A 25,573-nucleotide genomic window follows, 5' to 3' on the forward strand; every position below is an offset into this window, starting at 1 on the left:
TGGAAAAATGCATAGTCTCATTTTCTTACCTGGAGTCTTTTTAGTTCAAATATTCTTTTGAAAAATAGGATTTTTCTTAAATCCTTTGGGATTTTTAGAAAAAAAAATTCCCAAACACGGTCCCGCCTTGTTCTTTCCCAATTCCTGCAGAATTCAGCTGAAAGGCTCAGCACAATTTTGGTTCCTCCCCTGGAGTGTTTGAATCTTTCTGGTGCTGGGCACTCTGTGAGCTGACCTGGCAGCAGGAGCATCACTGGGGCTCCTAGCACTGGCACCTCTGCAGCTCCCTGTGCTGGGTTTCCTAAACTGCTGCCCAGCACTGCCTGGAAAATGTTGTTGGGCTTTCTCACTGGGTGTTGGAGCTGCTGCAAGTGGCCAAAGTTTGTTCAGTGTGCCTGGAGGGGCACAGATCCCCCCTGCACTGCCTGGCTGGGGCTCTCTGATCACTCTGCTGGGTCTGGGGGCAGCTGAGCATGCCAGGGATGTGGGGAGCAGCCAAGGGCTGCAGCAGAGCCCAGAACAATGAGACAATATTACTGGACAAAAATTCCCTATTTTCTTAACACTTAGCTGAAGAATTAGGTTCAGGGTGATAAATGAGGAAATAAAATTATATTTCTAGGGTGGAAGAAGAGAATATATTGAGGTTGGGGTTGTGGTAATTTTGGCAGAAGGTTCCCAGATGAGCCACAGTCACTCCCTTGCCTTTCCCTGCAGTTATGGAAAGGGTCTGCTTGAAGCAGAGGTAGGAAGAAGCAAAAAATACCCAACATGACCCCAAAATTAAAAAACTTCATGGAACCTTTAGCTTTATTTTCTTCAAGCTCCTGTAGTGGTTGTGGAGTTTTGGGTTTGTTTTCTCCTTTTTCCAAAACCGTTACTATTTAAATGCAGATTTTTAGCTTTTCCACCCGGGAGCCGGAGCTGGAAATTCTTTCCACTGCGTTGGTGCAGGAGGGAACAAACTGCTGCTTTTAGTTTGCTCAAATAATCCATCCCTGGCTGGAGCCACGGGTTTCCTCCTTCCCCCTCCCTCCCACTCCCAGAGCGATCCCGGGATCTGCTGCGGGTGCTGATGGGGACAGTGCTGAGGGGACATGGCTTCAAGTCCCATTTCCCTAAGGATTTTCCTTTAAATGTCTCCAAGACTTTATTCTTGCAAACACCACGTGGGCACTGGAGGGCCAAGCCCAGGTGGCAGCTTTATTTTTCAGAGCAAAATGAGCAAAATCTTTTGTCCTCATTTTCCTGGCATTAAGGAAGAGAGGTGGGATATTGGCAGGGAACCAATTTGTTTTTCACTGGCATGGGAGGAAGATGCTCAGGGCTGGGCAGGGTCTATGGCCCTGTGCCAGGACCCCCTGAACTGCAGTGAAGGGAAGTTTGTGCTGCCCAGCATTTTGGGGATGAGCCATTTCCAGGAATAAAGGAAGGGAAGTTTAAAGTGGGGTGGGTGAGGCTTTCCTTATTTATTTCACACTGCTTCTTGGACCGTTGGTCAGATGCCACACTCCCTCCTCCATTCCTGTTTCCCTGTCCCTGGACAGTGGGGCATGGGGGTGGTGGCTTCTCCTTCAGCACGGGGATGTCACTTCTGATTTTCTGGGGAGAAGGAGATAGCACTGGGCTGAGTTTGCTGGTGCTTTGCTGCTCTTGGGGGGCACATCCAGGATAACTGCAGTTCCTAGTCCCTGACCTGCTGAGATCAGCTCAGCTGGCCAAAAAAGGAACAAATGAACCTTTCAGCTTTTCCCTTTGACTGAGCAGTGTGTGCCTGGTGCCCCCAGTTCTCCACTGGGACCCTCTCACTGTCCTGGGGGGACTGATGGTGCTGGTCTGGGTTCAGCACCTGTGAGTTTGAGGGTGGGATGAGCAGCTGTTCTGGAGCTCTGTCTGCCCCAGGAAGCCTTGTGACCCAAACCAGAAATTTTTGGGGCTGAATTTTTTGCCAGCCATTGACAGAGTCCAGGTGCCAGTGAGGAAAGCGGTTGGATCATTTTAGCCTAAAGCATTGCCTGGAAAACAGCAAGGATGTTTCTGGCCCTTAAACCTCTGCTATCCTTCCTCATGTACTACTCACTCACCTTGGGCTGCTGCCTTCCCCAGCTGGCTTGAATTTGCTTATTTTTGGGGCAGTGGATCCCCCAGCCAGAAGGGTTCTGGGCTTTTGCAAAGTGCAGGGCACGGCTGGAGCAGGGATGAACGCTGGGGAATGACAGGAACAGCAAAGCAGTGGTGTTTGCCATGGGAGGGGGGTTGTATCTTGTTTATTTTATCTTTCTGATGCCTTTTGAAGCAGCCCTGAATGAGTGGCTGTTGCTGGTGTAAGCAAACCTCACCTGGCACACAGGAAAAAGCAGCTGTGAGGCGATAGGCAAATAAGTGCTGGGGCTGGAGGGCCTCCCCACCCACGGCACACCCAGAGCCACCACTGCCTCTGCTCTGCAGGGGAAAGCACAGCAGGAAACCACCTGTGGCTTTGGGACCAGCTCCTTGGGGTGGTGGAGGGCAGGGGAAGAGCTGAATCCTCTGGGATTGTACCCGGTTGTGGTACAAAGCAGGGCTTGGCTTGGCTGTGGCATCCCCCAAGGATGGGGATAGAAGGGTTCTGGGCTTTTGCAAAGTGCAGGGCATGGCTGGAGCAGGGATGAACGCTGGGGAATGACAGGAACAGCAAAGCAGTGGTGTTTGCCATGGGAGGGGGGTTGTATAGTGTTTATTTTATCTTTCTGATGCCTTTTGAAGCAGCCCTGAATGAGTGGCTGTTGCTGGTGTAAGCAAACCTCACCTGGCACACAGGAAAAAGCAGCTGTGAGGCGATAGGCAAATAAGTGCTGGGGCTGGAGGGCCTCCCCACCCACGGCACACCCAGAGCCACCACTGCCTCTGCTCTGCAGGGGAAAGCACAGCAGGAAACCACCTGTGGCTTTGGGACCAGCTCCTTGGGGTGGTGGAGGGCAGGGGAAGGGCTGAATCCTCTGGGATTGTACCCAGTTGTGGTACAAAGCAGGGCTTGGCTTGGCTGTGGCATCCCCCAAGGATGGGGATGGATGCCCCATCCCTGGAAGTGTTCTAGCCAGCTTGGACAGGGCTTGGAGCAACCTGGGATGGTTGAGGGTGTCCCTGCCCAAAGCAGGGGGTTGGAACAGGATGTTCTTTAAGGTCCCTTCCAACCCAAACCAGTCTGTGATTCTGTGCCCCAGTGCTGTGCCTGCACCCCTGAGGTGGTTTTTAGTGCTGGGTTATTTCCTGTGCTCCCTGGGCGGCAGAGGCTCAGCACAGCTGGGAATGCTGCTGGCTGCAGGCCTGGGGCTCGCACGCTCTCACTGCAGCTGTGCCCGCCGGGGCTGGGGTTTCCCTGCATGGGTGGTCGGGCTCAGTGACCCCCGTGCCAAGGGGGTGCCCCGGGACAGCCCCTGGCCCTGCTGGTCTCGGGTGGCTGCTTGCCTGGTGGGGTTTAACCTTTGGGGCTTTTCTGGTGAAAGGCTAAGCGAGCTTTGGGTTGTCCTGGTTCAGGGCAAATTTGGGAGAGAACCCCCAAAGGGGCTCCTCTAGAAAAGCAGATTCAATCGGCCCCTCCCCACAACCGGTTCGGGAGAAAATACCTCCTTGGAGAAAAGTGGAAAAAAACCTGCTTATTAAACAATAAACCCTAAACAATATTAAACAATAAAACCTCTTGCTGCTCCAAAGGAGATGACAAACTCCAAGTCCCCTCCCCGGGCTGCAGCTGGGCTCACTCAGTCTCCGATCAGGCCCTGCTGGCTGGGAATGCCGCGGCCCAGGCCCGGCCCGGCCGCAGGCGGAGCTGCCGGTGCTCTGCCGGTGTTCAGGCTAGAGCAGGTTTGAACAGCTCCAAGAAAGAGAAAAACCACAGTCCAGGGAACTTCTCTGCCTCAGCTAAGTAAAAACTAACTAAAAAGCAAAGGAGAGCTCTGTCCCGCTGTCTGTCCCTCTGCAGACAACAACAGCAGGAATGTGGAGGAGCGAGTGCAGTGTCTGAAAACAAACTGCGCGCTTCTTCCTCCCCCCGCACTCTCTGGAACAAGTGTTAAAGGTGCAAAACTTATTATTCAGCATAAACAGAACAAGACGATCGGGGATAAAAGCATCACATAGTCAACCCAGGCCAGGTGTGTGTGCCCCCACCCTGGTGCAGTAGCATGTGGGGATGTGGGGGCAGAGGCTGAAGCAGGCAGGGTCCCTTTAGCTGCACCCTGAGGGTGCCACCCTGCCCGAGCAGAGCCACCTCCTGCCCTGGCACACTGCAGGGCTCCGGGGATGCTGTGGTGCTCGGGAGCTGTGCAGAAAGGCAAGTGGTGTGGGTGAGTTAAGTCATACACTGCCAGGCACTCGATTCACTGCGTTTTGTCCTCTGGGAGCATTAGCACCATTAGGCTTTGGGTGTTTGCATCGCAGATAACGCTGAAGCACCCAGGCACACCTCTCCCAAACGCTGCTTTTCACACTTCTCACCTCGAGGATGAGGAGCAGCCCCACTCTCCATCCTCGGCTGGGATTTATGGGCTGAGTGTGAGTTAAAACACCCCAGCAAAGCCTGTGCTGCCCGTGCAGTCCAGCAGTTTTGGGGAGTGGAGGTGTGCAGTGCTGGCTGTCAGCAGGGTGAGGCAGAGCAGACATCCCTGCAGGATGGGAGCCTTCCCATGCAGCCGGCCCTGGGAAAGGCAGCCAGTTAAAATAACAGTTTATCCTGCCTGCTGTCTTGTGGGATGGTGGAAGGATCCCAGAGCAGCCCTGCCTGGGCTCCTGCTTTATGTCACAGGACAGGAGCTGCTCTCTCAGCTGGGGTTGTTTTAGGGTTTCCTTGCCCTTTTCACTACTACTTTACTGCCTGTCAGCAAAGTCCAAAGGAATTGGATGCATCCCTTATTTTGCGCATCCATTTCCCCTTCCCTGCATAGGAGAAAATATATTAAAGGCAGGGGGGAAAAAAAGTGATTACAACATAGAAATATAGCTTGAATTAAGTTATTTAGAGCAGAAAGCTGGGCCTGGACATGATGCTCATCATTATTCTCCCAGAGGGCATCATGCTCTTCCCACATCATTTGGGGGCAGAAGGGTTTCCCATGAGGGAAATCTGATTTTATCCAAGGGAAGCTCCTGAAATGGTGAGGGAAAATGGAATTTCAGGATGTTTGCTGCTGTGCAAACCTGGAATGTGCACCAGGGGTTGCTTTGCCATGTGCTGGCCTCTGAGAGTGTCACCTTGTTCCTCACTTTCCCCAAAGCAGAGTGGGATGCAGCACCTTAGTGCAGGATGGAGAAACATCCCAGCTGCTGCAGGGATGTGCTCCAGGGATTTTTTGCTCCTGTTACAGCAGGAGAAACTCGAACATTTCCCTGAAGCACCCCCAGTGCCACCCTGTCCCGGTGTGTGTTTGCTTTGGCCGGGTCCCCCCGGGGACACGGGGCTGTCACCGAGCCCTGGGGCAGCCGCCTGTGCCTGTGCTCGTGGGTGGCACCGCTGTTTATTTACCTTTTCATCACCTGATTGCCGTGCCCTGCCATGCTGCAGGCGCCAGCCCGTGGGCTGCCAGCCCTGTTTGAGTTGGCAGGAGCTGGAGATTAACCTCCTGCTAAAATAGCCCGACGCCAGCCCCACGTCTGCCCAGCGTGCCTGGGCTCCTTGTACACCCTTAGAGCATCTTCTGTGGATATTTTGCAGCCTGGTATGGGCTGAACATCACCACAGATGTGATGGCACAGCGAGGAGAGATGTCACGATGTGACAAGCTCAGAGCAAGTTGCAAATGCTCAGCAGTCCCTGGAGCTGTGGATGTGTCCCTGCCAGGCAAAGCCCTCAGAGGTGGTGGTGGTGCCTTAACCCAGAGGGGACAGTGCTCTTTTGCTGGTGGAAATGGCCCTGTGACATCTGAATTTGCTTAATTTGACTGAATTTGCTCAGTTTTGGGGCAGTGGATCCCCCAGCCAGAAGGGTTCTGGGCTTTTGCAAAGTGCAGGGCACGGCTGGAGCAGGGATGAACGCTGGGGAATGACAGGAACAGCAAAGCAGTGGTGTTTGCCATGGGAGAGGGGTTGTATCTTGTTTATTTTATCTTTCTGGTGCCTTTTGAAGTAGTTCTGAATGAGTGGCTGTTGCTGGTGTAAGCAAACCTCACTTGGCACACAGGAAAAAGCAGCTGTTGGGATATCTCCACTTTCTTGGCTCTGCTCTCCAAAGCTGCCATGCAGAAGAGCAGGAGCAGAGGAACCACAGAAGTGTCCACAAGCTGCAGGTCCTGTGATGGGACTGCTCAGCTGGGGAAGCTGGATATTTATGGTGCATGTGGGTGACCCATTTTGGGATTCTCTGAGCCACCATTACCACTTTCCACTCGTGGTGGTGTCACTGCATTTGTGTTCTGGCTGGGAGCTCGTGCCCAGGGTTGGATTTCTGTGCTGAGCCACCCTTCAAAGAAAGGGGATATTCAGGTGCCAGCCGGGAGTTTCCATTTCAGCCTGTTTGCACTCACCATGTTGTTCCCGGGGAATGACAGATTTGGGATTTTCCTGGTTCCCTGCCTGTGGTGGGTTTCCCTGCAGGATGGGACATGGCAGCACTGCTGGTGCCATGGGGCTGCCTCACACAGAACTTGGGGCTTGGGGAGTAGCAAACCCTCTTATTTCTAGAGAGACTTCGGATGTGTCAGGGAGAAGCTCCAGCCCCAAACTTTTCTGTTTTCCTGTGTGTTTTCATCAGTTCACACCCAAAGATATGGGCTTATTGTGACTTTCTGCCCTTTTTCTCTGGATGTTTGGTGCTGAGCTGCCACTTGAAGAGTGGTGCAAGGAGTCACTGACAGCAGGAGCTGCCTGGTTATCACTGTACTCAAACTTGGGGGTTTGGGAGGTGCTTGCAGCAGCATTGCTGCCTTTGAGGTTTGGTGACAGCGACGGCAGTGTCACTGTGCCACCGCAGGGTTTCAGCTGCCTGGCCCGGGGCACGTGTTTCCTGAGTTCACAGAAACCCCTTCTCGTGCTTCAGCAAGGTCTCATGCAAAGTCCCAGCTCTGTGAACGGTGCTGCTGCCACTCTTCATGCAAACACAGTGTGGGACAAGCACTGAGAGCACCGTGGTGTTCCAGGTGGCTGCTCAGGGTGGAAAGTCACCCTGGGGCACCCCGGCTGAGCCAAGACCTGTGGGACCCCCAGCTGCCTCCCCCAGGGCACCTGCCTGCCCTCAGCTCTCTTACCCTGAACGCTTGCACCCTTTAAAGTGGAGTCTGGATGGAAATAGCAGCAACAGATCTCTTCTACTTTTAATTTTGGAGGCTCTCTGGGCTGGGGAGAGGAAGCTGGGGGTGGAGAGGAGCTAGCTGTGAGAGGACAAGAGCCACTTTGCTCTGACACGCTCTGTAGAGTGAGTTGAAACACTAAAGGTGCTCCAAGATTAATTTTGTTTTATGCTATAAAAATAATTATAGGCATTGTGTACTGATCTGTGTCTCACAGTGGCAGGGGATCAGAGCAGCCTGACCCAGGGGGAATGTAGGTTTAAAACAGCTCATGCTGGGTGTGTCTGTGAGGACTGAGGACCTGGTACAGTTTGAAACATGAGCACATTCAGGCTTCTTGTTTTCACTGGTTGGTTTAGTGAAGGTAGGTTTGGTTGGGGGTTTTTTCATTCCTCTGAATGAAAATATGTGATGGAAAACAGATGAGCAGGTTTCACTTCCTGCTTTCACTTAGAGCTCCACGCTGGGGGTGTTTGGAGACAGCCATAGTGGTGGGGCATCAGCGTCTGCCTCAGGCTGGTTCCTCTTGGACTTACCTGGTCCCTTATCCCCTCCCAGAAACACAAGGAGTGGAGAAACATCTTGTTTTATCATAGAACTGTTTAGGGTGGAAAACACCTCTAAGTTCATTGAGTCTAAGAATAAACCCAGAGCTGTCCCCTGTTTCTCATCTCCATGGGGTGCAGAAGTACCCTGAGAGATCTGGGGAGAGGAGAAGGCTCTGGGGAGATCTCAGAGTCTCTACCAGTGCCTAAAAGGGCAACAAGAGAGCTGGAGAGGGCCTTTGGAAAACAGATGGAGCGACAAGACAAGAGGAATGGCTTCCTACTGACAGAGAGTATGGTTAGGTGGGACATTGGGAAGGAATTCTTCCCTGTGAGGATGAGGAGGGCCTGGCACAGGTTACCCTGGAAAGCTGTGGCTGGCCCATCTCTGGAAGTGTCCAACACCAGGCTGGATGGGGCTTGGAGCACCCTGGTCTGGTGGAAAGTGTCCCTGCCCATGGCAGGGGTGGAACCAGATGGGCTTTAAGGTCCCTTTCAAACCAACCCACTCTGGGATTCTAATGGGGGCAAGTGGAGACAAGCACCCATGAGCCACCAAAATCAGGGGGTTCACTCCTGAGCCCTCCCTGGGTGAGGACCTTACAGTCTTGGGCCCAACCTTGCCCCAGCAGGGCCAGCACACCCCTTGCTGCCCAGGAGCAGGAGCATTCCCTTGGAGGGTATCAGGGTTTGAGCATTGATGCCTTGTTGGGACTACCTGAAAACAGAGGCCAGACATAATTAAGAGAATAAAAAGCAGTTTATTTTTATTTATTGAAGGCCCTTCAGGTACATTTAGGGCAGATGAAGCCCTCCAGGGGCTACACCCAAAATGGACAGTGATTCAGAGGTTTTCATATTTTTATAGGTTTGGTCCATTTGCTTATTGGGGATTAATCTTCCAATTACAGCTTCAGGTAATGAAGTAATTTACCCCAAGTTTGTTCCCCCCAAATCACTTTTGTTTACGTTTCTCAGAGCCTGAGGCAGTGAGGTGTCCTTGATTCCCAGGCCTGGAGAGGAATTGTTTTGTGTGACCAAAATGGAAAAGCTGTAGCTAACACTCTATATGGAATTTGGAGTTTTACACTAAAGAATTGCAGGATTACAAATATATGGAAAATATAAAAGCTCACATCTTAGGGCATCACATTGTCCAGTGGTCGTGGGACCCGTTGCTGCATGTGAAGGCCATGGTCACCCCCTGGGCATGTGGGAATCTTGGGCAAACTGTGGTGGGTGCTGGGGAGCCCCTGGGTTTCTCTCAGGTTCTGCAGGTGACTGGGCTTGGGTTTGGCTGGGAGCAGTGTGGATGGAGGCTCTGCACCCCCTGGGGTGGGTTCAGGAGGACAGCTTGGGGCAGCTGAGCATTGCCCTTGGATTTGTTTCCTAGAGCATTGCAGGCTGTAAAGTACACCAGATTAATAGGAAATATGGTCTGAAAATTACAGTCCCCAGTGGGGCTGTATAGGGTTTCTGGCAGGGCAATTTATGGCATGGTTGGACTTCTGTGTCTTGGATTTGGAGAGGGCAGCTCCTGAGGAGTATTTTTTTAGGCAGGCTGAGTGTAGGAATAAATGCTGCCGGAGCCACTTGCAGATGGGAAATTATGTTTCCAGGGCTGCTCACTTGGTGTTGGACTGAGAAATTTGAGGACAAGCTGCCTTGATGTGGGAATTCGTGTAGAAAAATTTGCATTTTGGGGTGATGAGTGAGGCATAAGGGAAGGGATTGCTAGTCTGGGTCCAAATCACTAATGATCTTTTTATTTTTATCATTTGTTGCTGTATTGTGCTCCTTGGGCTGTTGATGAAAACCCACAGAGCTCCCTGCAGAAGAAGGTAAGTCATGGGCTGGAGGTGGCAGTACATGCCTTGAGTCTGGGTGGAGTGTGCTGGGGACAAGCAGAGGGAATCTTTGGGGTCTTTTAATCTTGGTTTTAACCCCAGAGAAAGCTGGGCCAACAGTAGAGCTTCCCTGTGGTGGTGAGGCTACTTCTTACTTCTGTGAATACAAACACAGAGGATTTTTAAAACCAGACCCAGTGAAAGCAGGGCAGTGCCAGAAATGGAAGCATTTCATTTTAGAGAGAAGCCCCCACTGGAATGCTGCATGTCCTCACCAATGCCCACGGCCAAGGGGCACCAGAGCAGCCCTGAAGCAAGCAGGGATGTGGTTCTATGGGTCTCAGTGGTCTGCCTGTCTTCTGGGGATTTTTTTGAGCACTGATTTTGCTTGGCTTCATGTTTTCCCACCAGGAAAGTCCCTCTGGGAGTTGGTACTGGAGCAGTTTGAAGACCTACTCGTCCGCATCCTTTTGATGGCAGCTTTTCTGTCCTTTGTGAGTACCCAGAGCTTGGGGTGGCCCCTTCTGGGGCACACATGGCCTCAGGTGACATCCAAAGAGGAAAGGAGGGCAGGAGCCTGTGGGATGAAGGAGATGCAGCAGCAGAGCAGTGGTTTCTAGGGCATGGTGGCAATATCACTGCATTTGCTTAAAGATGGGACTGGAGGATTTTTCCGTCATGCTGATCAAAAAGCACCAAAAGTGATATCAAAGAGCTCCCTGGGCTGCCTTCTGTTTACACAGGGCTATTCCAGGCTGATGGTCTGTGCCCCAGAACTGACCTGTCAGTTCAGCTTTGCCCATAATCTACCCTGGGAGCATCTCTGCTTGAGGAGATGTTTCCCACCAAGGTGCTGGAGAACAATTGGGGTTTTTTGAGTGTAAGTCAGTGTGTTTGGCAGCAGGATGGCAAAGCTGAGGCTCCTGTCTCTTCCTGTAGGATGTGACCTGTGGGTAGATAAGGGGGAAGGCTGGTCCCTATTGGGTTTAATACAATCCCAAAACAACATGCAATGAAGTGAATGCAGGTGTGAAGCCCTGTGCCAGAGGTCAGGTCCTTGTGGCAGTGCCTCTGTGACAGAGCAGAGAGGTGTTGCTGTGTTGCCACAGTGCAGGTCGATGAGCAGTTAAATGGAGTGGAAATATTTGTGTATGTGCTTCATTTGTACTATGGAATGAGGCCTTTATGGGATGGAGAGGGGAGCTCAGGGTGGTGGAAGCCATAAGGTCAGTCCCTGCTCTGCAGAGCTGCTCTTACTGCACTGATATTTGTGTTGCTTCACTGACCTTCTGCCCAGGAGGGGCTGCAGTGCTGCCTGGTCTCTCCATTCACCAGCTCATGGCCATAGTCCCTCCACAGGAGCACTGAACGCAAAGGGAGAGACTTTCCTGGTGCAGACACTCACTCAGGCATTGCATGGCTGTTTGCTCCAGCCTCACTTGTTCAGTGCTTCAGCTTATCCCAGCAGAGCAGTGCAGGCTCCAGCAGTGGGATGTGGCAATTCCACTCTTTGATCAAGCCTTGTGGGTCTGGCCACTTCCAGGCTGTTCCGTCTCCAGCAAATAACCACGTGTGGTTTGGCTCTTGTTTCCATCATCCTTCTTAAGATGTTGCTGCTCTGGTTTGAACCACATTGTGCTCCTTCTTTTCCCTTGCCACCAGATCCTGGCCTGGTTTGAAGAAGGGGAGGAGACCACGACGGCGTTTGTGGAGCCCATTGTCATTATCATGATCCTGATTGCCAACGCTGTGGTGGGAGTGTGGCAGGTAAGGCACAGCCTGCCCTTGGGGTCTCTGCTCCACAAGGCTCAGATCCTTCATCTAAAGGTCTGGTTGCTTCATGCCGCTGGAAATTAATTTTCCAGAGGTTCAATTTTCATGTTGGCCATGCTTCTCCATGCCCCTGCACATATGCTCAGTCGCTGGCTGCCTCTTGGCTCGTTCTTTCAGTCTTTCTTTGGCAATTCTTGCAGGTTGGAGCTTATCTTGCACTTATCCAGGCAAAAACTGCTTTCTCCTGGCCAGGGCCAAATACATTTTCCAAGGGAAGGTCTTTGCTCTGTCTACCAGAAAACCACAGTGGCTGCTGCCCTTCACCTCACTGTGTCCCTCCTGGGGGATGAGCCAGTGATGGCTTCAGCCAGTGATGCTCCTCTTTTCTACCTATTCATTATAAGGCTATTTATTTATCTGCAGCTTGATCTCAGGTGAAGTTGCTGGATGGGGAAAAATACAGTTGTTTGGGATACACTGTTTCTCAAACCAAGAATGAGATGATCAACCCCAAAGGTCCAGGGTTGGTTTAAACCAGCAGAAATCATTTTGAGAGGCTGAAGGTGCTTGTCCCATCCATGGTGTAAATGGATTCCAAAGCCAGGGCCGGGGTTTGGGTTTTCCTGTCTCTGCAGTGGGTGGGAAGGAGCCTGCTGGCACCAGCAGCTCTGCTCCTCTCTGCTTGCAGGAGAGAAATGCTGAAAGTGCCATCGAGGCCTTGAAGGAGTACGAGCCCGAGATGGGGAAGGTGATCCGCGCCGACCGCAGCGGGGTGCAGCGGATCCGCGCCCGCGACATCGTCCCTGGGGACATCGTGGAGGTGGCAGGTAGGGTGCCACCATCCCAGGGATGGGGCTGTATGGGGATGTGGTACTGGCCAGGGGAGTCCCTCAAAGCTGAGGCTCTTCAGCCTGCCAAGGCTTCCCCTGAGCATCAGGCAGTAAAGAACAGCAGAAAAGAGAAAAAATATCCATTTCTGACGCAGGTTTTGTGTCTCAGGAGGGTTTCTCCCTTTTCTGGAAGAACTAGGAGAACTTTTAATTTTCTGCCAAGATTCCCTGTTTCTGGAAGCTGCTCTCCCACACACATCCCTGGACAGGGCGTGGGTGAAGGGCCAGTGCTGGGTGCTGCTGCAGGCACCTCTGTGCGGAGGCTTCCTTGGGAGCTGGGGCTGCTCATCCAGGCAGGATGAGAGGAAAGGGATTGAGCTGCAGGGTGCTTTTACCTCTGGATGGGTTGCACCCCCCCAGCCCTTCTGCTGGAGCTGTGCATTCAGCAGAGCTTGCCTGGGGGTCTGCTGCCTGCCCCAGCAGAGCTGAGGAGGATTCATTCCAATTATTCTGTTTTGTTTGTTCCTAAAATGATGCCGTAAACCCCCAGAGCCACAAAATTAATCCTCTCCTTTCCTCCTCATGGCCCTGCTGGTGGAAACATGCTGCAATCCCTCCCCTGTCCAGCCAGCTTGCTGTTATTTATGTCTTCAAGTTGGGCTTCAGCTGGAAGATGAATAAAAAAATAATGGAGGGAGGATCAAGCCAGCCAGATCCTCAGCTGGGTGAGCTGGCTGCACTCCCAAACCAGCTCTGACAATGCAGTCTGGCTGCTGACCTGGCCTTTAATTAGATTAATGAATTATTAATAAAATTCTGCCATCTGATTTGGGGAAATCAAGTGCATACTGCCTGCCCATCAGCAGCCCAGTATTACTTTTTAATGGCACAATCAGCATTGTGACTGGAATGGAAAGAGCTGAGATCTCTGGAGGAGTTTTGCAAATTATTAGCAAATTGTGGGTTTAAGAGGTTATGGAAAGTGGTGAGGGTGCTGCCAGGTGCCTGATAGGAAAGCACACAAGGAGGAAAAGCTTTGAACCTGCCGTGGACATCCAGGTGATGCCCTGGATGTGTGGCAACACAGGCAGGAGGGGCTGGCTGCTGTTTGCATGTGCAAATGCAATGAATTTGGCAGCAGGGAGCAGGAAACCTGTTACGCTGAGACAAGGAGGGGGTGGTTGGAAGTTGGCAGGCTGCTCAAACCCAGCTGAGTTTTGCCCTTTTGTGACAAGGCCATGGAGGTGAGTCCTGGTGCAGGCAGCTTTTGCCTTTCCCAAAAAGCACAGGCAGAGCATCTCTTTGGGAGCTCCCTCGGTTGCTGTGACCCCCGTGGGGCTCGGGCAGGGCCAGGCAGTGTCTCCCTGTTTTCCTCTCTTTCTCTGGGGAGGCTCGTGATGCTGGAGGCATCAGAACATGTTCAGTACCTGGCTAATGGCCAGGCCAGGTCTGTTCTGTGCCGTGGGATTAGAAGGCACTCTGCACCCTGGAGCAAGTGCCACCAAGGCTCTCTGTCCCCAGATGTTGCAGGAGTCTTCCTCTGCATGTTTAGTGCTTGTTTGCAAGTCCCCCTGCATTTCCCAGGGCAAGAGGAGCTCTTTGCTCCCTCTCAGATGCTCCAGCCCCCTTGAACAGATGCAAAGTCTGAGTCTGTGCCTGATGTTTTGGGGAGGTCTGTTCTGGCACCCCCAGCTTGGTGTCCCCCAGACAGGTGTGACAGGGAGCAGGGGGGTCTGGCAGATGTTGCTGCTGCATCCTGGAGCATTGGGATCTGCAGCTGGAATAACTGGCTGGGTGGTGGAGCAGTGCCAGCCCCCTCCTGCTGCTCTGGGGGGGTTTATGAGCCCTGGGAGGAAGCACTCGTTAAAGTCTGGGATTTGAGAGCATCGTTAGCAGCCAAGGCAGCAGTGTTGTGTAAGGGATGGGAGGGGCTGGGAGCCAGGGCTCCCTCGGCCTCAGTATTTCCAAAGCCTTGGAGCGTGGCTGTGTCCAGCCGATAAGGGAGCAGGGGGAAGAGCCAGGGGGAAGAAACCCAGCAGGAAAAGCAGCTTTAAATGTTTTTATTAAGGTAGCACTAGTGCCTTGGAGGGTGGTGTTGGGTGGCAGTGGACGGGGCAGCTTTCACCTGTGCCCACTGTGCCATGCCATGAGAGCCAGGGATGGTTGTTTGCATTGGACACAGAAGATTTTCCACTGTTAACAGCTTCCAGTCAGCCCAGAGAAACCTGAAGCAGGGTTAAGACTGGTATTGGGAAGCTCAGATTGCTTCAACGTAGGGATGTTCTGTTTTTTTTTGCAGGAAAGAGGCAAGATGGGGGTGCAGGGGGAGTTTGCAAGGAAGAGGAGAGACAGGGACATGGTGGGGAAGGGGCTGCAGCACAGCAGGCAGGGCACCACCAGGGTTTGGCTGGGGGCAGACTTGTAAATTACAGACAGACAAAATGAAGCTTTACCAAAGCTGTAAATGCAGAAATGAGGTATCCCAGTGCAGGACCCTTTGCCAGGGGCTGCACCCCTCATTGCTCCAGGCTGGGTGGTACTGTGCACCTGCACATGGCTGGTCTCAGTTGGGGGTTTGCTATCCCCATTCCCGGGCTGTTGGGTGCTGCCAGTGCCACCTGACAGAGCTGCTGTCCTTGTCCTTGCAGTTGGTGACAAGGTGCCAGCAGACATCCGCATCATCGAGATCCGCTCCACCACCCTGCGGGTCGACCAGTCCATCCTCACAGGTGCGTGAGGCCTTGTGGAGCACAGGCAGCTTCCTTCTGCTTCTTCCTGGAGGCCAGTTTTGGAACTGATGCTGCAATAAGTGCTTTGCTGGGGTGGGAAAGGGTGGGAGAGCAAGGTTTGGATGATGGTTGGACCTTCCCAGGTCCTCAAAGTCACAGCATAGGTGAGATGTGTTGGTGCTTGGGTGTCCTTCCTGCAGAGCACGAAGTCTGAGCTTTCCTGTGTGACTTGTGGGGTTGGACATGCCCATGGTGGATGTTTGGATGGTTTGGTGGCAACGTGCTGCTCTAGTAGTTGTGGGGTGTGTGATGCAGGCTTGGAACAGGAATGAGCTGAGGCTGGAGAGGGAACAAGGGTGGTCCATTTCTCCCCTCTTGTCTTGGCAGGGGAGTCTGTGTCGGTGATCAAACATGCTGACCCCATCCCTGATCCCCGGGCTGTCAACCAGGACAAGAAGAACATGCTTTTCTCTGTAAGTCCCTTACACCTGATTCCACCTCTCCTGTGGTTTTCCAAAGTGCAGAGGCTGGTGGATGTGGGAGATCTCTGAGCAGAGAAAGGGAGTGCATGCATAAGACCTGAATCCATAAAAAGAGCCCCAAATCCATAAAAATAAGAACGTGCTTCATTTGGATTCCATTTGGGCTGTGGCACATAACGCCTTTAAATACCTTGGGCAATCTCAGAGCACTTTTTTCCATCAAGTAGGATGCATTATGGATGGGGAAGAGGCTTGTGGTCGAGCCTGGAGCTATTGCAAATTTGGTTTTCCTCCTTTCTCATGTTCTTCTCAGGCAGAAGTCAAGTCCTCAAGGGGTTACAACTCTCAGGAAGGGTTCTCCTACTCCTTAGGGTGGGTTTATATAAAAACTCAAGATGTCCCATTTTCCCCTTAACCAAGGTCTTACATTCTCCTCTCACAAAGAACAACCCTTTTCCCTGCTCAGACCAAGAGGTTTTATGCCCACATATCCACTCTTCTCCTTTCCTCCCCTCCCAGGGCACCAACATTGCAGCTGGGAAGGCCGTCGGGATCGTTATTGCAACGGGGGTGTACACCGAGATCGGGAAGATCCGAAACCAGATGGTGGAGACCGAGCCTGAGAAGACACCCTTGCAGCAGAAGCTGGATGAGTTCAGCCAGCAGCTCTCCAAAGTGATCTTCCTGGTGTGCATCGCCGTCTGGGTCATCAACATCAGCCACTTCAGCGACCCCGTGCACGGCGGCTCCTGGTTTCGGGGGGCCATTTACTACTTCAAGATTTCGGTGGCGCTGGCGGTGGCCGCCATCCCCGAGGGCCTCCCGGCCGTCATCACCACCTGCCTGGCACTGGGCACGCGCCGCATGGCCAAGAAAAACGCCATTGTCAGGAGCCTGCCCTCGGTGGAGACCCTGGGCTGCACCTCGGCGATCTGCTCCGACAAGACCGGCACCCTCACCACCAACCAGATGTCTGTGTGCAGGGTGAGAGCCGGGCTCGGGGCCAGGAGGTGCAGGGGTGGTGCTGAAGTGTTGGTTAAGCCCTTTTCTGACACAGAGATGGGGCAACTGAGAGGTGTTTTAAAAACTTTTATTCTACTTTCAGTCTCATGTGAAGGGGAGACTACAGATGTTACAATTCATGCCATCGTAATCAGAAGCCAACTATCTGAAATATGAGTCTCCTTGAGCCAGGTCTCATAAGCTCTTGGAGATCTATTTCACACCCAAGATAGCTCAGGTAACTTAGAAGGGATTAAATCAGCAGGATGGCTTCTGTGGTAGTGTTGGAAACAAAAAGGTTTTAATAAAAGGCAAAATAACAAAACTCTTTACAGAGAAAAACCAGTCTAGGTGCAAGAGGCTCTCCTGTCCTTGGTAAAACACCTCACAAAAGTGATTTGTTTCTTTGTTCTCTTCTTTTTCTAGTAAATTGCTCTGGCAGGACTTTTTGGCTCCCGTCCAGTTAGCTATCCTTAAGTTTGAGGTGAAGTCCCCCAGGTCTTATGAGATGCCTTTTCACCTAATCGAGGAGAAAAACTTCTGGGCTTATTTCCTTGTTAAGGGGACAAAGGACAGTTTTGTCACTCCATCAACAGAGGACACATTCCTATATCTATCTCCTAATTACAATACACTATAAGTGTTTCTTGGCTACACCCTGCTGTAGATGCCTTAAAGCCAATCATCTAAAATTACCCCTTGTGGGTCCCACTACAATGCATCTTTCATAGTTCTATTCCTCCAAATTATCCAGTCTTATTTGCAATGCCATCCTTTGAAACTGGCTCCATTTCTCTCTCAGCAATGTCTGTCCTATTCCATGGCATTTCTAAGTCAGCATTTCTTATCTCAAGGTTTGCATACAGATGCACACTGTGTGGGCCTTCTGTCAGGCCCTGAGAACTCTCTAAAAGTCCCTTTCCCACACCTGGGAGCACCCCATCCTGTGGTGATGGGCTCTGTGTCCTCACCAGAGCTGTGTCGTGGGGGTGAGCAGGGAGAGGGTTTATAGGAAGCCCTGAGGTTCCCCAGGGGTCAGTAAGGATCAGGGCTTTTCTTGGCTTGGGTGCAGTTAGAAAACTCATTTTTACCAGCACACCATTGTGGAGGTGCTGTGCTGCCGTCTCATTTCAGGGGTCACTTTCCAGAGAATGTTTTTCCTACTGGGATGTGACACTGAGACAGAGCTCCTGGAGATGCTGATGCAATCAGCCTCCTCTGCTCTCTTGCTCTTTACCCCCTGTTTTTAACCCAATCAGTGAGAAATCCTGGACTATGCAAAGTTACAAAGCCTGGACCCGTGAAAAGCATTCCTGATGGAGGGAGCCCTGGGGTGGTTTGGTGAAGAGTTTGAAGGCCCCTCATCTACAGGAGAGTTTTGCTCCCACATAACTGGCCATGTGGAGAGGTGACTAGCTAGGAATGCCTGGACCATCTGAGTACTTCTCAGTTTTCCCATTAATCCATGAGTGTCAGGAAAGCTTTTTACATGCCTTTGGCATGTCATTTTTATAGGAGAACCTTGGAAAATGTGTTGCTGTGGGAAAAGAAGGAGCTGGCCAACATCCCTCCTCTCTGACATGCAGATAGTGTGGTGGGAACTAGCCACAGGCTTTGGCAACTGGTTAGCTCAGCACAAACTGCAGATGGATGGAAATGTCTGGTATTTCTGCCCTGTGAATGACATAGAACAAGTCAGGGCTGGAACAAAGTAGGGACCAAACTGCCCATGTCCTGCATGAGGAGGGGGTTCCCACCAGCCCCATTTTCAGAGCCAGTGATGCAGCAAAGCAAGGACAGGGTGACCCTAGTGCTGAGGGTCTCCTGAGCTCTGCCCACTGCAGGAGGAGAAGGAGGAGTGACCCAAACCGCTTCCTACTGGAGGGTCTGCTCTTTGAACTTGGGAGGAAGTGCCACCATCCCCTGCAGTGTGGCACAGTCAGGAGAGTCTGGGTGGTGGTACTGAGGCAGGGAGAGGGACAGTGGGACAGTGGCATACAAGGGTTTTGGCATCAATTGTCATCTGCAGCATGAACTCAGTAACTTTGCAAAAAAAAAAAAAAAATAGAGCAATTAAAAAGTCAAATTTAAAAGTCAAAGAGACTGCAGCCCAGTCTCTCCATAATCCTGTTCTAATATCTGTTTATTCACTTGGCTGGGACCTGGCTCCCAGGGCACAATAATGGGAGAAGGGCTGGCCCCAGGACGCAGGGCCAGGCAGTTAATGTTTAATGGGCAGGGATTCCCGTGCTGACGTGGGCAGGATGGGGCTGCCTGCCGGGCCCTGTGAGTGGCAGCTGGGTAAATATTCAATATTTGTGCTGGGCAGCCGGTGGTGTGTCCGGGACACGCTCCTGTGCCAAACAGCCAGCTCAGCCATGGGGTGACAGCCAGAAAACCCTATCAATAACCTGGGAAAACGTATTAATTGAGTGTGATTTCATTAAGTTGTCCATTAACAGGGTGAGTGTAGCTGCTGGGCTGCAGGGCGTGCTGCTGAGTGGGGCCTGCTCACTGTCTCACTGCTGGCATCAGCTCTGGGAGCTCTGAAGGGACTCTTGAAAGGCTTCAGGTCTGGTTTCAAACCCTCAGCTGGGTTTCAAGAGCTGTGTCGTGTCTCTGGGTCCCTCCCAGTGCTGGGGTCTCGTGGCCAGGGTGGTGTCTGAGCCAGGACACACCCAGTGGTCAGCAGGGGTGAATCTGTGTCCCCAAAGCCTCCCAAAATGAGGGGCTTTGTGCTGGGGACTTCCTGAGGACATTGTGGATGGCCAAGACTTCGGTGTTTTTGCTCTGACCTCAAGTCCACCCAAGGTTACAATACCAAAGCCACAAACCCACTTAGTAAACCAGAGTAAAGCTGTGGTTTGTGTCACTGTATGGTCGCCTGGGGGTCTCTGAGATCACCATCTCCCCCCGCCCAGGGCAGGCAGGAAGCAGGAGCAGCCTTCTCCCAACCTTTAAACAATCATGGAGCTGGGAGCAGTGGGAGCCTGACAGGAGGAGAAGGGACTTAGAAGCATCACAGCTCTCTCTGCTCTCACATGTTTAAATCACTCTCCTAAAACTTGCAGCAGCCTTTTATGCAGCCTACCTTAATTTTCCAGGAAGGTGGCATTTGAAAATCAGGACCCAAAGTGGAGAGGTGGCCTTGGGGGAGGGGGAAAGATGCTGTCACCCCGTGTCTGGGAGGAGGTGATTGGTGATATTTGGCTGTCTGAGAGGGCTGCTGGTGTTTTGGGGAACAGGAGCAGAAAGGGGTTTATTTTCCACAAAGCTTGTAGCAGAGTCTGGACGTGCAAACTGCCATCCCTGGTGCAGTCTCCAGGGCACTGTGCCTTGGCTCAGCACTGTGGTCTGTCTAAACCTGCCACTAATTACTGGGGGACCTGGCTGGGGGTCCCCAGGGGCTGTGGGTGCCTTTTGGCTGGGTTTGCTTCCCGTGCAGGAGGAAAATGATGCTGATCCATGGGTTGGTTGGAATAGTGACTGATGGTTACAGCTCTTACAATTCCAGACAGCAATCCTGCCTTGTCTCCATGAGTAGTTCTTTTAAAGACACTACAGAAAATTCAGAGTGGTGCAGATAAATCCTTCACACCTGTCTGCCCCACAGTCCCACAGCTGCTGCCATGGGCTGCTCCAGGGATGCTGCATCCACAATTGCCCTTTTCTCCCTAGAAATACCCACCAGCAGCATCCAGCTGTGTGATTCAGCACCAGGCTGGGCAGGATCCACGGGGCAGGAGAGGAAGAGTGATGCTGGAGCCCTTTGGGAGAAGGGTGCTCTCTCTGTGAGCATGTGGTTACATTTTACTTCCAGCCTCTCTGTTGCATTAAAACCCCAAATCACTGGCATGGCTTTAAAAGGTTCAGGGCAAGGGGAAGCCCAGGGGTGCTGCTGGCTGTGTTCCCCTGGCTGCAGCTGCTGTTCTCTGTGCAGTGCAGGAGGTTGGGCAGCCCCTCTGTGAGCCTGACTTGTCAGCAGCCCCAGCTGAGCTGCAGCATTCCCACCTCCTTCTATTCCTCCTAATATTATTTCTATTATTTTTGTGATGGAAACTTTAGTTCTGCTTTTAAGTGCTTAAGACACAGCTATTTCCTCTGGACTGTTTCCACTGCCCACAAGCCTGCCCACTTCTCAGCCTGGAAATCTGACAAAACACCAACAGGCTGAGAGAGCTGGGCTGTTCAGCCTGGAGAAGAGAAGGCTCCAGAGAGACCCTAGAGCCCTGTCCAGTGCCTAAAGGGGCTCCAAGAGAGCTGGAGAGGGACTTGGGACAAGGGCCTGGAGCAACAGGACAAGGGGGAATGGCTTTAAGCTGAAGAAGGCGAGATTTAGATTAGATTTGAGGCAGGAATTCTTCCCTGTGAGGGTGGGGATGGCCTGGCACAGGGTGCCCAGAGCAGCTGTGGCTGCTCCTGGATCCCTGAAGTGCCCAAGGCCAGGTTGGATGGGCTTGGAGGAACCTGGGATGGTGGAAGGTGTTCCTGCCATGGCAGTGGGTGGGATGAGATGAGCTTTAATGTCCCTTTCACAAATCATTCTGTGATCCTCTGATCACACCAAAACCCTGCAAACACCTCTGCAGTGCCCTGGCTGCCCCCATGCTTGGCCAGTCACGCAAGCTGGGAGCAGCAGGAAATTTGATATAATCTCTGGTTGCTGTGGGTTATTTAGCAGCTTTTTTTAAAAAAGGCATGGAAAAATAAAGAGCTTGGTTTTTTTTTTTTATTTTTATATTTCCCTTTTCCCTTTTTTAATAAGAAAGACACTATTGTGAAAGTAATAATTGTTTTGTAGCCATGGGCATTTGAAAACAAACAGGCCCATATCAGGCAAACCCATCAGTGGCTGGGGTGGGTGCTTTCAGCTTTTTAATAAATGAGTCTGTTTGGTGTTTCAGGAGTTCATTTTCTGAAGAGGCCAGGAGATTTTGGCTCTCTGGAAGGCTGATGACATTGGACGTCTCAAAAAAAGATGATGGGTGCTTAGCCTTGCAAGGTTCCTTGTGATGGTGTCTCAGACTGGGTGCCTGCTTCTGGGTCTGTCATCTCTGGGGGGTTGTGACCAAAGGAAATAGGATTTGCTTTCTTTATTGAGTTTACACCCACTGCCAGAGGAGCCCAATGCCTTCAGGGGACCTGGGACACCTCTTCTGCAGCACTTTGGCTCATTATTTTCTTCAGAACCTTTCAGGGATGCTGTTGGGCCTCCCTGATGGGCCCTGGGAAAGGAGCTGAGGGCACTGATGCTTTGTGAAGGCTGACCTAGAACAGAGGCTGGACAGAGTTACAGAATAAAGCAGGGATTTATGAAAAGGATCTCCTCAATGGATCCACCTTGGGCAGCACAAGAGCCCAGCCAGGGCTGCATCCCATATGAACCAAAATGGTCCCAAAATGCACGACCAGTCACGGGGTCTGTTACTTTTATAAGTCCGGTCTATTAGTATATTAGAGTTAATTGTCCAACTACAGCTCCAGCCCATGCAGTCCCATCCTTCTTGTTTTTCTCTCTTCAGCCCATGTTGTTTGTGCTCTTGGGCTGAGATTTGGATCATTTGTCCTTGGTCCCCAGCTAGAGAAGGAATTGTTTTGTCTCCCTACTCTGTGAAGAGAGCTCACCATCCCCTCATATGAAGTTCAGAACTGCACACTAAAGCAGCACAGAATCTGAAAAATATAAAAGCTAAAACCTGAGGCATCAGCATTAGCTCAGAATAGGGCTAATGGATATCTGCAAATAGCTGGGAAGCCATGGTGAGGTTGTTTTGGTCTCAGAATTACACAGGAGATGTATGCTTTGAACCTGCTCCTTTGATTTGCCTGATCCTGTAAAATAGAGAGGTGAGAAAACCCACTGGGGTGTCCTGGTGCTGAACATGCTGGGAGTGTGCTCCCCTGAACGTACCCTTTATGGCTTGGCTTGGCCCCAAGCTCATACCTGGGGACACCTCCTGTGTGGGGGAGGCTGACACCTGCCAGCGTGGCTGCACTGATGAGGTGTCCTCGTAATATTAACAATAATTAATAATAATAGCAAGTTAACCTCTGTTTGTTGCCAGAGGAAACGTGGAAGACAGGGAAGTGGGTGGTAACTGGAGCTGTTGCATCCCTGGTGCTGAGTGATGCCTGCTGATTCCTCCAGCATCTGTTGCTTCCCTCTCCTGGGGAACAAATAACCAGAGGAAAATAAATAGAGAAAAAACAATTATTTTGAGACAGGTTGGAGTGGAACAGTTTTCCCTGCACCTGCTTTCTGGAGGCACTCAGCACATTCATGGAGCTGAGGAGAGCAACACTTCTCTGCATCCAGATTAAATCCTGCCTTCTCCCTGCAGCCAGGGAAATGCATTTGCCAAACTAGTTTTATTTATTTATTTATTTATTTATTTATTTATTTATTATGTTGATTTTTGGGCTTCAGTGTGGGTCATAAATAACAAGAAGCAGAAATGAGCATCTCTGAGCTCTCTCCTTGGCTGGGGTCAGCCCTGCTCTTGTTCCCAGGGATGCTGCCCTCAAAGGTGGGCTGTGCTGGGAGGTAAAAGGGGGGACTGGGAGAGCTTGGGGAGAGGGGAATTTTAATTTTGTTTCAGAGTTTGAGGGATTTGTCTCATTATAGCAGCGAAAGAAAAACTGGAATGATTTTGAAAGGCAAAAATCACTAAAAATAGAGTGTGGGGGACTTTTATGGCTCACTGGGGTTTTGTTACTGAGCTGAGCTGTGATTCCAGTAAGGCACAAGGCTGGTGGCTGAGAGCTGGTTGGGAAGGGGTGGCAGGGGCAGCCACCCTGCTCAGATCCTGCCCTGCAGAGGCTTTCCAGGGCAGGAGGGAAACCTTGACCCTTCTCTGCTCCAAGAAAAACACAGGCACCTTCTTAGGAGCAGGCTCAGCGTCTCTCATCTCCTAGGGAAAGAAAGAGCTGGAGGAGGTGAACATGACAAAGGCAGAGGAGAGCTGGAAGGATCTGGGGACAGCCAGGAGCAGTGGCTGGCAGGGATGGGCCTGAGCCTGGTGCCAGCGGGGCTATAACTGGGACAATACCAGCTGCTGGTTTCCAGGCTGGGCACGAGGGTTGTACCAAGAATGTGCTGCCTAATGCTGTGTTTGCACTCTCCTCCTGGCAGATGTTCATCATGGAGAAGGTGGAGGGCACCCAGTGCAGCCTGCACGAGTTCAGCATCACCGGCTCCACCTACGCGCCCGAGGGACAGATGTGAGTGAGGGTCCCCTCCCTTCCCAGGGCACAGGGTGGCCCTGGGCTGGCAGCAGAGCTGGGGGAAGAGGGGAGGGTGGGGTTCATGGCCAGGGCTGGGGGTCCCCAGGAGCTGGGGAGAAAGGAGGGGTTTCCATGGTGGTTTGCAGGTCTGTCCATGGGGATGCCCACTGGGCTTGCAGGTGCTGGGTGATGGACTGTACTCTGCTGTTCATGGGACCAGGGCAGCTGTGTCCCTGTCCCTCACATCCAGCTCCTGCCCCACTTGATTTGGGTGCTGCTCACCCTGGCTCTGCCTTCCCACTATTCAGCAGAGGGGCTTCCACACGCTTGGCTCTCCCTTGGTTAGCAATCCCAAGAAAACAAGGCCACCTGTGAACCAGAGAAGATAACAAATGTGGGAATGGTGATGAACCAGGCTTTTTGGAGCAGAAGATGCCTCTCCATGTTTCTGGAGCCTGCACAATTTGGGTATTAACTGGTGACTGTTGCCCCTGCCCCAAGCAGATGCAGGGCAGGTAGCTTGTCTAGGAGCCACCAGCAATGCTCAAAGGCACTTGCAAATGGCTCAAACCCCACAAGGAAAGTGTTCCCTGAGCCCTGTGCCCACAGCAGAGATGGCTCCCATGGCTGGTGTGCCCAGGGCACGATCCTGCTGGTGGCAGGGTGTGTCTCAGGGCAGACATGGCCAGGGAGTGGAAACTACGGGCTTATCTCTGAAGTGTTATTGCACACATGGGGTTTTCTGCTGTTGTATTTGTTTATTCCTGTTCCTTTGGAAGGAGGTGGTGGCCCCCAGTGTGGCAGAGTCTGGGAAGAAGGCAGATGAGAAGCTCAGCTGATGGTGGGAGCACTCTCTGCTCCCCTTTGCTTTGCTCAGTGATCCCAGACACATTTGTCAGCATCGTCCCTTCTGCTCATCCGTGGAGCAATTGTAACTCATCTCAGCCACAGACTTAATTTCATGAATATTTACAGAGCCAATTTGATCCTTGGCTAGGAATCTCCATTAAAAACTGAGCCAAGTCATAAGCTGATGTCAATCAGTGCATTTCAATTAAAATTGAGGAGGACCTGGGGGCTGCACTTGTGCCCGCCAGCCTCTGAAGCTCAGTGTCCCCTGGCCTCTGGGGGCTGCATTCAGGGCCACTCAGTTGGTCTGCAACAGTTTGTGTTGCTCCTGAGTTTTGCTTTAGCCCTGTTCCTGTATTGTGTATTAAGAGGGATGTGTGGCTTGCCGAGGTGTCACGGAGAGAACCCCCTTCCCCCAGGGCTGGTGGCACTGAAAGGCTTGTTTGCTTTAACCTGGCCTTGGCAGGGGGGTATTTCATGCAGGACCCTGGGTTTGCTCACACAGCACCCAGCCACCTTTGCTGATGTTTTTCCCAGCACATGGGTCTGATCCTGCAGGGACTGCTGACGATGGGGCTGTAACCTCCCATCCCTTCCCAGCCATATCCAGGGTATCCCATGCTGCAAAAGCCATGCTTGCTGTGTCTGCAGCTCCCTCCTCCACCCACTGCCCCTTCCTGTGAGCCCAGGGCCGGGCAGCATCTCTGGGCAGGAGCAGTGGATCTCCCTTCCCACTCACAGCCCAGTGCGGCCTCATCTCCCCCAGCAAACAGATTTTTCAGATTTTCTTGGCTGCTCCGTGTTTTCCGCTCCCGAGCTGTAACAAGGGCTCCAAAATGTTCTTTCCATTGGGAACCAACAGTGGAATAAGCTGATCCTAGTAAATGCCTGACAAATTATTTTTCCAGCCAGCAGATGACCGGCTGGGTTTACACAGCTCTAACCTGCAGTTACCTCTGCTGGAACCAGGAGAATTTTTGATTTCCTTCAAAACCACTGCTACCATTCCTACCACCAGGCGAGGAGAAGCATC

The 25,573-nt window shown here is 52.0% G+C and overlaps 1 protein-coding gene across 2 annotated transcripts in view; it reads left to right on the forward strand.

The window, feature by feature from the left end:
• Window positions 1-25,573, forward strand: part of ATP2A3 (ATPase sarcoplasmic/endoplasmic reticulum Ca2+ transporting 3) — a 58,447-nt gene that overhangs the window by 14,126 nt on the left and 18,748 nt on the right. For both annotated transcript variants that reach the window (XM_041463596.1, XM_041463597.1), the window contains exons 2-9: window positions 9,628-9,645; window positions 10,063-10,145; window positions 11,314-11,418; window positions 12,113-12,251; window positions 14,903-14,983; window positions 15,371-15,456; window positions 15,985-16,449; window positions 23,600-23,688. In XM_041463596.1, coding sequence (XP_041319530.1) covers window positions 9,628-9,645; window positions 10,063-10,145; window positions 11,314-11,418; window positions 12,113-12,251; window positions 14,903-14,983; window positions 15,371-15,456; window positions 15,985-16,449; window positions 23,600-23,688 — 1,066 coding nt within the window. The remainder of the gene's footprint in view (window positions 1-9,627; window positions 9,646-10,062; window positions 10,146-11,313; window positions 11,419-12,112; window positions 12,252-14,902; window positions 14,984-15,370; window positions 15,457-15,984; window positions 16,450-23,599; window positions 23,689-25,573) is intronic.

This window comes from Pyrgilauda ruficollis, unplaced genomic scaffold (genome assembly GCF_017590135.1).
Source record: "Pyrgilauda ruficollis isolate IOZ18807 unplaced genomic scaffold, ASM1759013v1 scaffold168, whole genome shotgun sequence".
Classification (NCBI taxonomy): Eukaryota; Metazoa; Chordata; class Aves; order Passeriformes; family Passeridae; genus Pyrgilauda; species Pyrgilauda ruficollis.